The sequence below is a fragment of the Dermacentor silvarum genome, chromosome 1 (assembly GCF_013339745.2).
Source record: "Dermacentor silvarum isolate Dsil-2018 chromosome 1, BIME_Dsil_1.4, whole genome shotgun sequence".
In the NCBI taxonomy this organism is placed as follows: domain Eukaryota; kingdom Metazoa; phylum Arthropoda; class Arachnida; order Ixodida; family Ixodidae; genus Dermacentor; species Dermacentor silvarum.
This window is the reverse complement of record NC_051154.1, coordinates 305,212,087-305,226,645: the sequence shown is the minus strand read 5'-3', so window position 1 is coordinate 305,226,645 and position 14,559 is coordinate 305,212,087. Positions and strand designations below refer to the sequence as shown.

General features: G+C 46.3%; 1 protein-coding gene across 17 annotated transcripts in view; it reads right to left on the bottom strand.

The window, feature by feature from the left end:
* LOC119437274 (ankyrin repeat domain-containing protein 17-like) overlaps nt 1-14,559 on the bottom strand; it is a 190,046-nt gene that overhangs the window by 106,881 nt on the left and 68,606 nt on the right. For all 17 annotated transcript variants that reach the window (XM_037704331.2, XM_037704318.2, XM_037704327.2 and 14 more), the window contains one exon: nt 13,532-13,778. In XM_037704331.2, the coding sequence (XP_037560259.1) occupies nt 13,532-13,778 (247 nt within the window). The remainder of the gene's footprint in view (nt 1-13,531; nt 13,779-14,559) is intronic.

Sequence of the window (14,559 nt, the reverse complement as noted above, 5' to 3'; positions counted from 1 at the left end):
TTGTGGTCATAGTCTAGGCCTCAAATGAAAATCTAAGGCTTGGGTAGAACACCACCTGACATGCTGCTTCAAAGAGATACATACCCAGTGTGGAAGGTGTGGATATCAACTTGTCAAATTGAAGACAAAGATGGGTCTTCAAATTGGCAAAGAAGGTGGAAGCCTCTCCACTTTGTACCTGCTCAAGGTGCCAATTCAAAACTCAACAGACGTTTTCTAAGTGTGTGCCCACAATGCTGGCAGCTGTGGAATGGAATTTGCTGCCTTTGGCCCCCACCTTAGAACCTCTTGACCAGAATCTACTGGCAAATGTTAAAGAGCTTAAGTGAACATTTCACACCTCATTCATTTGTGCATTAAAATTCATTGGTAACCATTTGTTTCTCCTATGCAATTAAAATTCAATATACAGTATAGACCACTTATAACATAATCACTTATAGTGCAGGACCGGATATAGTGCGGTCTTTTCAGATTCCCGTTAATTTTCCTATAGCACTCCATGTATACACGTATCGCTTATAGTGCAGTTGAGGGAAACGAAATACCAGTTACAGTGCGGCTGCCTGGGAGTACGGAAGTCAGCGGAGACGGCGAACGCTCCCCTCAAACGGGCGCCCCAAGGAGTGCTCGAGGAAGAACGAGAGACGAAGTGGAGGAGAAGGGCACGTGGTGCGAACGAACAGCCAGTGAGGTTGAAACCAGAACCTTGAGTGCGAGAAAATATCACGGCGCGCATAGCGAGCGAGGGCCACGAAACTGCCAACGCCGGCTAACGCTCGATTCACGATAACGGCAGTAAACGAAACTTCAGGGAGGGAACGGGCGGCGCCGGCACGGCACGGCGAAGGGCGCACGCGGAGACCGTGGAATGTGAGGGAGGACGGCGGCAAGGAAGCGGATTTCGCCTCAGAAACCTCGCCGCTTCAGTGGCTCCCCTCGCCCTCCCTCGTAGCTCCCTCACTTTCGACTGTCACCGTGCACGCCCGCAGGCGCCGCCGCCGCTTCAGCCGGCCCGGCGCCAGCTCCCCAAAATTTCGTTTTCTGCCGTTATCGGGAAGCGGGCGTTTGCCGGCGTGGGCAGTTTCGTTGGCCAGCCTGGGACAGCACCACTGCTTCCCTCTGCGCCGTAGCCGCAGCGTGCAAGGTCAACACGCGACTAAAAAGTAGAGGAAGCGTAAAGGAGAAAGAATGGTTCACTGCCATTTTTTACATGTGGCTACGGTAGCGAGGCTGAGACGTCAGCACGTACACGTATGTTCCGCCGCAACGCAGAATCGGCGACCTTGCCATTTGAGAGAGGGTGAAATTTCCACCGCGTTTTTATTTTTTTTTAATTTTTTTTGTTTTGTTCGCGCACGACATTGAGAGGTCTCTCCTAAGCTTTCACTCTATGACGGTGCCAGAGCAATGCCGGTCGGAGGCGCCGCCGCGTGATTTGGTTCGAATTAACAAGATTCGACTGTAAATTGAATGCAAACGTTCTAGCCGCATTCCTCGACTGTCGCATACGCGTGGCGGCTCGGTGCACATGTTTTGCATTTGTGCGGGCCTTGAAAATTGTTGCTTTGGTTATAGTGTGGTACCGCTTATAGTGCGGATATTCGCGACTCCGGCAACTTACGTTATAAGCAGTCTACACTGTAGAAAAAGATTCACAATTCAAATTTCATGCAACTGGGAAAAAATGCCCGAGTTGTTCTGTGTTGACTTACTGAATGCACAATGAAAACAATTAACAAATGGTTGTTGCATCGACATACTTTAGTGACTAACTCCACTACACTCCTTTCTTTTTTTGCTCTACTAAAATGCGTGGAAAGAAAAATCTTCCGACACATGCAAGGATTAGGAAAAAAAAAAATACTTGTTAGGGGAATTCGCGTGGAAATTCTCCGAAACAGCAAGGGCTGTGTGAACTCTCTCACAGTATTCACACATATCACTACATGAAGCCCGCTGTTTATAAAAAAAAAAAAAAAAAAAACATCACCAATTAACTCATTTAAGACCCAGCCAGCAAAGTAATCATACACCATGATTGGGCTGAGTGTAGGCGTACAGGTCCCACTTCAATGTGCGACTTCACACTACATTGCGTAACAAAAATGAAATTTTAAATTGCTGCACGTACTCTCCCACACGAGTCTTGCACATGCACGTCGAAAATGTGAACTGGGGGGAGCAAAGTCAATACATTTAAGGCATTGCAGCTGCTTTCCAGTTTTTGTCAAAGTGATGACTCTGGCAATGACTTCCTCTCAGCCATTGCTCGTTACTACTATCCTCCACACAATTGCAGCGGAGCTACACGGATTGTCCAAATTGCAACATTCAGCGAATTCCTTTGATATAATGAATGTTGATGCAACAGAATAATGCATGTATTGGACAAAATAACATTCAAGCCCAAAGCAACAAAGGAGAATTTAACGTTCACACACTAATGGCCAATGATATACCTTCATACCATACATAATTACACCCTCATAATTGCTAGCACTATCATTCAATAACCACAGTGTGAAGCAAAGAACATCTGAAGATAAATTTTAACTGCATTTTAACAGGATAGGTTACACCATATCCCCCCTCCCCCCAATACCACTTAGAAACAAGATCAGTCTCAATCACATTGTCTAAAAAACCAGAAAACAACCCCCATTTTTTGCACACTCATGGTTTACTTGCCAGCAACTCATATTCGGCTGCACCCACTGCCTTGGCTGGATGACGGCAGCAAGTCTAGGCCAAAATTGTTGTAGGCCTGTGAAAAGTTTGTGCATGCAAGCTCAGCTTCAGGCTAGCAGCTCCTTCAACAGATATGCACATTATGCTGCGAACCAGTTCCAACATCTGTGCAATGCAGGTTTAGAGATGGAAACGTTTCACACAAGCAGAATGAGCATATGAACCATTTGTTAAATTGATGCATTTTTTTCAAGGTTACTAGCATAATAAAAAAGGGGGTAACTTGCATAAGTGCATCACACAAACACAGTAGACTGGCGTTAATTCAATTTTTCGGTTAATTCAATCCCAGCCGAAGGTCTCAACCAGCGCCCATGCATTTCTATGAGCCCAAACTTTGCCAGTCAGCACACGGGCGCCTGACCCCTATGGTGAACCCAACAGCAGCCCCTTTAGTGGCAACGTCTGTCTTGGCAGACCTTAAGGGACAGTGAATGCATTGAGCACACCTTCATCTCTCGTCGAAAACGCCTACTTTCGGCCCGCATTAGGAAGATTTTCAAGCTACACCATAGCTCACAATGACTACGGTATTTACCCAATTCTAACACACATTTATTTTTTTGCTTTTTTAGGAAAATTGGGCCGGAAATTGCCTGCACGGTGCAACAGGACACGAAACCAAACCGCCTTCACAATGTTTGCATGCTTTAACGCGTGACACAAAATGAATTGCGGGGAAGTTGACTATATATAAAAAAAAAGTGTGGCAAATTCAATTTTAGAAAACCGGCTGCAATTGTGCAACATTTTTAAAAATGAAAATCAGCTGCGCATTAGATTACTGCTTTGTTTAGGAGCTTTAATGTCATTTCTACATTAGTTTACAACTTTGGATAGCTAGAAAGTGGCCACACATTTGATTCGGGGTTTGTTAGAATTGGGCAACTACTGCCAAATGAATCAGTGGTGTGTAGTGCTGACACATACACACCAAACACAAAAAAATGACCCAATACAGTTATGCTTCTTTACCAGTTATTACGGTCACGAAAAACAATCTTTTGGCACCAATGTTCGGTTTATTGCCAAACTGCAATCATACGATACTTTTTCCGACCACCAGATCCGATGTGAGAAAAGCCGCGAGGCACGAGTGCCACAGCTTCCCCGCAGTACTTGTCCGCCCATGCCGTGTGAAAACGCTGGCACACGCTCAGTTTCCTCTTCCAGTACCAGCAAATCTACTCGCTCGTCGTCGCACATTGCATTCACAGCCGTCATTTCCAACCCTATTGCGATAAGCATCTTCACCTATCTGTTTAATTCCCAGCGCGTCTGGCACAGAGCTGTTGGAAGCGTACTGCATATTTTAATTAGGCGGACACACTGTGCCCCTGCTGCAGGCGGCGGGAGCATCATGTTTCACTCTGGCAGCATCATATTCCAGTGCAGCTCACCAGCAAGATCTAATCTCGGTTTCCCATCCAAACACATGACAAAGCTGGTCTGGGGCTGCTTCGGGCCTCACCAGCTTGAGGCTCCCCGAGTGGGCACGTAAAAACTTCCCGGCAACATGCCCGGCCGAATAAGCTGCTGACCCAAGTTGAATTCGAGGAGCGCAAACGTAACCTTGCCAAAGCTGCAAAAGCTATTGGCTCTCGTCTCTCGTCCTGAAACGATTGATGACTTCGGGTGGTATTTTTTTTTTATAAAACGTATGAACGACCATCTACTGTACTAGGTGTGCGCTTGTGTATACAGTCGATCCCGGATATACTGAGCTAAATAGTTTGATATACCGATAATATCGATAATTCAAAATATAAGGTATGTCTACCTGAAGCTTATCTGAGATCTCGGCACATCCCAGACAGATTCCGCCCCGAGATCGTGAAAAGCGGGAACTTACCGATTTGATTCGTGAAGGCCGTGTCGAATGCACAAAAGACTTATTTTTTGCTCACAAACACTGCAAGTTGCTCGTGCTGCAGAATGGTCTTCGAAATGCTAAACCTAATGCCAGCGTCGGCCAAACGGCATGACCGCGGTGTGCCTCACGAGAGTTGAAGTGCTTGTTGCGTGTTTTTATTCAAGATAAGGTAGAAATGGAGCATTGCGGGAGCAAACTAGCCTGTATGGATATGCGCCATGCCACTTGTTACTGTGAATCATGCGTGAACGTGCTCAGCTGCATGTCCATTACAATATGCCGTTATAACGGCCTACTTTCGTACATGGCCAGTGAGCCAGGCGGACTATTATGTCAGATTTCGGAATCGTCTTCCTCTCGGAACCAGTTGTCCTCCCTTCTCGACCGCCCTAAAAAAGCCTGCGCACCCCTTCTTGCGTGTCGCTCAGCACTCTAAAGCCTTGCAGACGATACGTTACTTCCTTCTCGGCCCTTCCCCTCCAGCCTATGCATCGGTGACTGCCAACACTACACAAACACTGTTAGTTTTGAATGTGGCTTTCAGCTTGCAGAACATCCAGAGTCAATTCCTGCTCACATGTAACTGTGCGAGCCCGAATAAAATGCATTCAGCACAGACCCGTAAATCACACAGCAATGAGTCTTGCGTGCCTCTGCCGCAATAGTATTTCCGCAAAGTTAAGATGTGGCGTGTGGTGGCTTAGTTAAATTCAAACTCTAATGTAAAAATACATCCAAGTGGAGGTTGGGGTTGGATTTGTTTTGGCAGCTCGCGCAATCCTAAAATGCTGTTCGCAGAAAGCCCTTGTCTACAAGACAAGTTTCATCCACGCTTTCTTGTAGAACTCGTATCGGACCGGGAGGCCTTTTGCGTTCTTGAAGCAGAGTGGTGATCTGCTCTTGCCAATATAATGAACGGCTGCAGTTTGTAGTCGAGCCATTCATATGTGCAGTGAGCAAAACTGAGAGCACCCTGTTTTTTTCCCCCTCCATAGCGTACTGCACTACAGTCTTTTGTTTGACAGCATCTGCCAAAACAGTGCCATCACAAATTTGCCAGCATTAAATATTTCCGGTGAGGTGACCGCAATTCCTTAGGAGAAGCGCAATTGCAGGGGCACGGTGGGGCACAGCGTTCGATGTAGTGAATGTGGTGGTGAATGGGAGTGATTTAAGCATAGTACACCGATATACTTTTGCATGGAATTTTTGTCAAGGGGATTTTACAATGTTCAATAAAGACTAATTCTATACGAGTTTGATACATCTGGGATCGACTTGATTTACATTTTTCTGTTTTTCTTTTTTTTTTTTTTTGCTTTCTTAGGTAGCTGTCAACTCCATGATTGTGGTATGCAGCCTGGAATTTCTCAAAAGCACAACAAATAATTACATCACCTCTCCATGCAAACAGTTGAAATGCATACTAAGTGCAGCACAGCTTCAGGCATTTAGGTGGAGACTGGACAAGTCGGAGAAACCAGCAGTGGTGGTCCATAGTACAGTAAAACGTTAACTCGACCCTCGGTCATTTGGAAAATCAGATAATTCGGACCCATCCTCTGGTGCCAGCAAGCGTAAGCTTTATTTAATGGCCTCAAACTCTACTTAATTCCGACGTCCTTGGCTGCACACCGGTTCATTCTATAGAAGAGTAGAACTTTGGGCCAGTTGGTCATGCATATTTGGCTACAGTAAAGCAGAATAGACAGGACCAAAGTCCTGTGTGTATCACCTTCCTTTGGTCCCAACTATTGCGCTTCACCATAGTAAAAACACGGCTAATTCGGACGGCCTTCAAAGCGTGCCGAGCGCGGAACACTGCAAATTTGCAACATGAAAGAACTAAAGAAGTACTAGCATCCAACTGAAACGAAGCAGCAGAGTATTGCCACAGTCGTCAGCGGAAACTGTACCGGAACACTTCATGTGTCTTTGTGCCTTTATACTTGCGTTTACCGCTGTGATGATACAGCATTGGCCACGTGGCTTCACGACTGTGTAGTCGCCATGCGTGATTGCATAGACAGTGACCACTGTTAAATAGTAGCAAAGACTAGTTTTGCTTCGACTCAGTGCAAACACAAACAATGTCACAAACATGGCAAAACGTTTTGAGGATGATGAGCGATTCTACTGCTGCCGGCTTGCTGGCAACCAATCCGCTGGCTGCATCGCAATTGACGGACAATCTGTTGTCGACCAGGGCTACAATATTGTAGCGATGCCTTTTCAAATGCCATTCCTTTTTGCAGTACGCTCCGCCCGTGATAGCAATTGGATCAGCCAATTGTAAACGGTAGATTATAATAGTGGCATAAAATAGAGTGGAAAGCATTGCTACGAAATCACAGCTCAGTTCATTGGCGAAAAACTAATCAGGATGTGTGCGTGGTAGTGAGAAGCACATCTCGTAAAAAAACAAGGCCGGGTCTCGTGCCGCGGCTGCACTATTAAGGATGTCGCGAGGCCCCTCACCCCCTCCCCGTTCTCCATTTCATCTGCACCCTCTCACAGCATTCTCCCAGGGGGAAAGGGGTCACTCCAACCCCTTTCCCTCTGTTGAGCTTTTTTCCTTTCCTCTCCCGCTAGGTCACATGGCCCCTTTTTAGCGAAGTCCGACAATGACGGCACAGGGTCCAGATATAAAAGCACATTGATATAGTAAGCATTTGTTTTGTGTTGTTACAAATGACGACAGACCGACACGTTCGTCACAAACATCCACTTTATTACTGCATTACGCAACTCTTCCCCCATGCTGTACACATGCTGTCCATCCGTGCACATCACACACACTTCGCGCCACCCGCGTCTTCCTTCCCCTCTCGCCCCCGCACTCGCGATACCTGGTCCTCTCTCTGGCAATTACGGTCAAACACGCGTGCAGCCTCCGAGAACCGCACCTTGCCTCGCCTCACTTGAAGCTCTCGGTCCGCTTGAGCCGCCTCCCTCCTCACAGTGCTCTCTTGATACCCTCGATAAATCGACATATGGGTTTATTCGGAAATTTTTTTCCAGTCCTGCGAAATATGAATTAACGAAGTTTTACTGTATTACAAACCACACATGCCAGATGGCCCGGTGCTGTTGAAGGTCAAAAGATGGCCGTGTGCAGCTGGCAGATGTCTGCATTCGACACTGTTCAAGCCTGGTCCCTTACTGTCACTTCTGGAAACACCAGTAGGTCCCTCTCACATTGCTCTACCTTATCTCTATGCACGCTCAATGGATTCGGCTCTCAGCAGTACGGTCTAAGTGTGGGTGCGTATGTCAGTGGTGATTATAATAGTAGCACAAGACCACCGCTTTCAGTTGCCTTGACAAACCATCTCCCCCTTCTCATGTGAAGCTGCTCTGCACTTGGCACATAATTTTGAACAGACTACATTATGTGATTTAATTCTTTGTGCTCGCGAGGAACTGAGGCATCATACTGCAATTACAGTCGACAGACAAGTAACAAAGCAAAAATATATCAATACAAGATGGAGCTGGCTTCCAACCCTCAGGCACAGATACAGTCAAAAGAGCGTGCCAATACATGACACTGTTTTATAAGGTCGAATATGCACTCACTTTTGTACTTTCCGGTCCTCTCAAATTCATCAAGACTTCTACGTTCATAGTCTCATGTGAATATAATCTTTTAAAGCTTTACTCTAAAATGAGCACGTGCCAAGCACTGTAATCCCCTCACAGCAATGCCCCATAACACCTGCCACACCCCGTGCCTCGGTGGATTGAGTGGAGAGGCACTTAGTCTTAAAAACATTAACTTCTATTTGATAGCTAGGATGGTGCCTCTCATTACAAATGAGAGGCATTGAGTGAAATCTCTAATGGCAATACTTAAATATACAATTGGCAAGGTACAGCTAGCCAAGATCTGTCCACAGATGCTCACTCAACACATTACATGCAGCAATAACCATTTCACTGTTCTAGACAACTGTGATTGAGACTGCAAGCAGAGCAATACACATTCATCAAACATTTCTCCTTTGAGGCCAGATGTTATTTAATAACTTGGCACACAATATTCTTTAGCATAAAATCTACCTGAGAAACTAGCAGGAACCCACTTATAACGAACTCGATAGTTCTGCGAAAAGTCATTATATCAGTAGTTCGTTATATATGAACTTGCCCTTAAAAATGCTCAAAAATTAACTGCATGAAAGCTGGTGTAATCAGTTATAATTCGGCAGCACTTTGGTCTGAAAACCACATTTTCAGTTACATTTTTATTTCCGGTGCATTACTGCACCTAGCTGCAAACTTCCGTAAGAAACGTCCATCTCAAGAATGAAATGCAGCGTCGTATAGCTCTTTCAAAACAACACCTGGTTCTGATCACCTGTCATTTAGTAGCTGCAAACGCAGCTACCATTTTTTTGCTTGAGAGCTAGCGACATATTTTACTATCAGCGGGGGGACATCACTGTTTCCTGCACATGAGAGCGAAGCGTTCTAGTTGGCCAGAAGCGTAAACTTCGGAAACTACTGTGGCATGCCGCCATTCAGCGAATGTCACAGACATCATAGTCTTGGCATTACGACTGCGCATCGGCCACTCAAGAACTGTAAAATTACGTTATCTATGTTGCTTTGGGCGAAAAAAATGCAGTGTTCGAAAGGTAAAACATCACTGCGAACCATTATCAGCAATCGACCACGTGTAAACGAAGCGCCACCGAACCGTGATCTCCTGATAACGGCGTAGTAACCGCCAATCCTTTGCAACATTAACATGGCGGCAGTGCATGGTGCAGCGTCCTCGCCGACTCGGGCAGTGTCGAAAGGAATGCTTGAGAGGCCTTTGTCCCCATGGTGAAAAGACAGTCATTCCAAATCGAAGCAGGCATAATGGTGCCGCACGGAGAATTGCAAAAACAAGAGTGATGCCGTCGTGGCATCCAATATCGCACAGGCACATGCCATGCGCCATGCTGTTTATGCTACACGTGTCCTCTCAGGAGGCCTCTAAGGCGGTATCATCATCATGGTTAGACTGGAATGGGCACGTGCTGCCTTGCGCCCAGTTTGGTCGTGCTTGCATACTTTGGTACTTCACGCATCCCCTCTTTTTACGATGACCAGGTTCAAAACATTTAAAGCTGGAAGCAGTTTCAATAGGCAGGGCCGGAAAATCACAAATAAGCTGAAATGTGGTCGTTATAACTTATAGATCATTATATCTGGGATCATTATAAGTGGGTTTGACTGTATCAATGTAAAACACATTCATTTTTCTCTAATGTGCCAGAAAGCCCATCCCTCAAACTCCTGCAAAGCCTGTACTATGCGGGCAAGTCGATGGCACTCTGCAGCATTTCACCACAGGACAGGATAATGTTTACTCTGCTGAGCTGGTTCAGTGTTGCAAACTGGTTCACAAACTGTTAGAATTTTTTATTTCTCCGAAACAAGAACTGAACTAGAACGAAATCTGAGTGCTTCGCAAACTGGTTCACGAACTGTTAGAATGTTTTACCGTATTTACTCGAATCTAGGCCGACTCCGATTCTAAGCCGACCCCCCAAAAGTTCGAAGTCTGAAAAAAAAAAAAAAAAAAACTTACCTCGAATGTAGGCCGAACGAAAAAGCGAGGACAGCATTCGCAAAATGAAACACCATTTATTAATTTTGAACATGCCGAGCTCATTCTATGTCACCATCGCTGCTAGCCTCGTCGCTATCTTCCTTACTGCTGACATCTTCAAACAGTGCGCTATATTCAGTACCATCCAGCGCATTAGAGATGCTGCATTTTTGGAAGGAGCGCACGTTGCGGCGCACGCAAAAACCATCTTCCGTGGCCCCCTCCAATGACAGACCGATGCCGAAGTTCCGCCCGGTTTGAACGTTTGACGATGCCTCTACGGCTAGCACAACTACCGCATTTACTCGATTCTCACGCTTCCTCGATTGTAACGCGCACCCGTTTTCCGCGAGGGAAAATTTGGAAAAATAGATTTCCTCCCGATGCACTGATGTTGCGATGAATAAAAAAAGTCGCAGTTTCGCCCGAAAGGCGATGCATCGAATGCGGTAGCAAATTAGTAGACCGCTATTAACAAGCACGGTGTCACGCGCGCTCAAGCAAACATGAACACACCTCGCTCGTTGACCGCGGAAACGAACTGTCAAAACGCTGGAGACGAAGCGCGCCTTCGTGCTAGCATGCCTCTCGCTTCAACGCGGCGAAAACACGGCGCGCGGCGGACTTTACCAGTCGCAGATTGCTTTCAAGATAGGGCCAAGCCTGATCGTATCGCCGGAGTGAATCGTCGCAGATTACGTCCTGCTTCGGTCCACTGAAACCGTTCCGCATTGCTTTGCTGGCGAAAATCCTCTCCTTCTGTTTGCGCCAGTCCCGCTCGCAAGTTTCGGATTCTCCGAACGCCCGTGATGCGGCCCGATTTCCGTCCGTCTCCGCACAGATGATCACTTTCCTTTTAAATGCGGCATCATGATGAACTCGGTACTTCATGCTGATAGATAGAGCAGACGCTGAGAACGTGAAGACAGACGGTAGACTATTGTCTAAGCACTGTGTACTGCAGCACACGGAGGAAGCTTCCGCATGCTACGGTAGCTAGGCACGACGCGCGTGCGAGGCGGCCATTTTGAAATGCCGACGCAGATTTAGGGTCGTGTTGAAAGTGCGCGTTAGATTCGAGTAAATACAGTATTCGTTTAGAAAGCGGCACTATAGTTGCATCGCCCATTTGGTGCCATTACGATAACGCCACACCGCGCGCCGATGCTGCACCATACCGATACTACCGATACGACGCAGGTCAAAATGGCGACGTCGCTCGTATACTTCAGCTGGCTACTGGCGCGGCTAGTAGCGGCTGCGATACTGACTTTTCTAGATGGCGCTAACTATGCACCATATTTATCAGTTTCGGTTAAGAACTGGCGCGTTTTTTAAAATCCTCGAATCTAAGCCGACCCTAGAGTTTCGTGTGTGATTATTTGAAAAAAACTATCGGCCTAGATTCGAATAAATACGGTATTTCTCCGAAACGAGAACTGAACCAGAACGAAATCTGAGTGCTTCGAACCCGAACCGAACCAGTATTATTTGTGTTCGACACCCTGGTTACAACAGTGAAGACTCATTTCTTTGATCCTCAATTCATACATTTTAATTCCCTATCTGGGCCCTCTTATCCTACAGCATTACACACTCATTAAATGGAAGGTGTTTGGTTGTGCACCAGATGTCATGTGTCATACTTGTCATCAAGTGTGCAGCAAGTTTCACAATCTGATGATAAATGAGCGAGGTAACATCAGTGCCAGCATCCAGACGAGGAAGAATATGCATAACTATAATGGTCGCTCAAAAAATCACTACTAAATCCTTGTGATAGGAATGAACAATGCCAGAAGCCTCAATGTTGTTAAGTCTATGTCAAATAACCTTGTGGAAAAATCAAGACTACCCACTGACAAATACAGTGAAACCTTGTTACTGCAAACTCTAGATTAACGAACTTTTCAGAAATCCCGCGCTGACTGCTTTATAGTTTCAATGTAACAATATTTCAGTACTACGAACTTCAGAATACCGAACTTTTTAGAATGACAATTGTTATTCAATTTCCAGGTCACGTTAACACCGCCTCAGTACCACAAATTCATATTCCTAAATCTGCTCTGTATATCCTTCACGGCAACTGGAGCTGTAGGCTAGCAGACGACACGGCCCAGAAAGCGGGCGCCTTGCAACTTGCTCCCAGGGAAGCACAGTGCATGGGCTCAGAAAACCCACCGTGCAGGAGGGACTTTTTTTTTTATTGCCTAGGCCACCACGCTAATGCATGCTCCCTCCACACAGTTGTCGTCTAGCAATGAAGGTGCATATCTTCCTTTTGTCACTTATTTTTGCATATGCCTTTTTTTTCTCTCCGAACTTCTTCCTACACGCATGGAGAAATGGAATATCAATGCTTGCGAGCCAGCCCTATCCGGACGATGTCGTTTACACACACTTGCACTTCAGAATACTTAAGCTGCCCGCCTTGAACGAAACAATTGCAGTGTCCATGAAACAAGGAATGTGACAAAAAGAAATATTCCGCTGTCGAGGCGACATGGAGCTTCCTTCTTGTTAGTGGTTTTGTTGGCGTCTCTTTTGTGTGCAGTACGGTTGCTATACGGTGCTAAGGCGGAGCGTGGGAGCAGAATGTATGAAAAATTCATGGTTAAAAAAATTGATGGTTAATCTTGGAGCTCTTACTATAACAACCTTTCAGACTAATGAATGTGCCGCGGTCCCTTGAAGTTCTTAATAGCGAGATTTCACAGTACTTAGTTTTGAGTATTTCTATACCATTATATGTTCGAAATAAATAAAAGTGCTTTGTTCTACAAATTCTAAAGGAAACAAGGCAGACATCGATAAGTCAGAAGCTTGATCCTACATCACCTCAATGCCAATAGAGCTTGTAGCAGACCTCAATTTTAGTTGCACATATTGTGACTGTTGGCGCTAGCATCCCCAGGCATGCACACCGCGTATGTGCAGACACTGTCTCTATGCCCAAATCACCAAGAGTTTGCCAGAACAGCCAGCATGACCAGCCTGTAGCCAGAGCACTGGAGCAAAGGCCAGGTGTAAAGAACTTGATGCCAAAAGGGGAAGCTACAACATTGCCGTGCCAGACGCGAGACTCACTTTTGGCATCACTGGCTCATTCACAAGGCCATCGGCCACCACGTGCTCAGCCCACAGTACAGAGCCAGCTGGATGAGTTACATGTACTGGCAAACTAACTGTTGCCCTTCCTAATCAGGGAGGACACAACTGCTCTCGGAGCCTGTCAAGAGGTTGTTGGCTGTAGAAGCTACCGCCACCACCACGTACATGCCTGCCAGTCATTCACTTACCAGTGACAATCTCGCCCAAGGCCTCATGGAGCGTGCGTGCAGGAGCGGCCACCATGAGTCCTTCAGCCTGCGGGGGTGCAGCCCCAAATGAGCCAAGAAGGGAGGCTCCGCTGCAGCTGCTCGCCACGGCTGCCGCCGCTCCTGCTGCTGCCGCACACACTATGCCACTGCAGGCGTCCTTGGCACACGGGATAGCCCCCGCAGCGGCAGCCAGAGGTAACTGCTGCTTGCCACCACTTGCCTTCGCCTGGAGGAGTGCCATTCCGCCTCAGACACTTTCTCATGACCTGGGCTAGTATTACTACTGTATTTATTCAATTATATAAGGCAGTCTATAAGACGAGCGCACTCAGTTGGGGGACCTTATGCACACTAAAACAAAACGACATAGAGTAGCAGATGGATTACTCAGACTCGCTGGGGATTGCCCAAAATACTTCATTACTAACACAACCAAAACGCAAAATGGCGACCATGAAATAGGGGGGAATGGAGCTTCAACACGTGGAGTGTGGGTTATATGTGAATTTTGCCTTTAATGGAGTCTCAAGCACATGAACCGCTTTCAAGTGTTTCCAAGATCGCGGGACCCAGCACCCATTTTTTAAGTGCAACTTCACGGAAGCACGAATTTCACCTCTAAGTGTGGCTTCACAGCATTGCAGCACGTGCTGATGTAAAGCTACACTTCAAGGCAAAATTTGCAGATAAGACGGCAGCAGGCTAAGGATTCCTGGAAAAAGAAGCAAGCCTTATATTCGATTAAATACGGTATATCAGGCACACTGACAGCCAACCCATACTGTTGTGACTGTATTGCCTTCTATCCAAAGAAAAATGAAAATAAAACTTGTGAAAACAAAATGTCAGCACACAACAAGAGTGCCAGTTCACACTAACTATGGCATAAACCAACAGTGCAATGGGACTATGAAAACACCAGCAATCCTTCAGATGTCAATACATACTCTGAAAGTCACTGGTTCCACTAAAACACCCATGTACTGAAGCATTCCTGACCAAGCCAA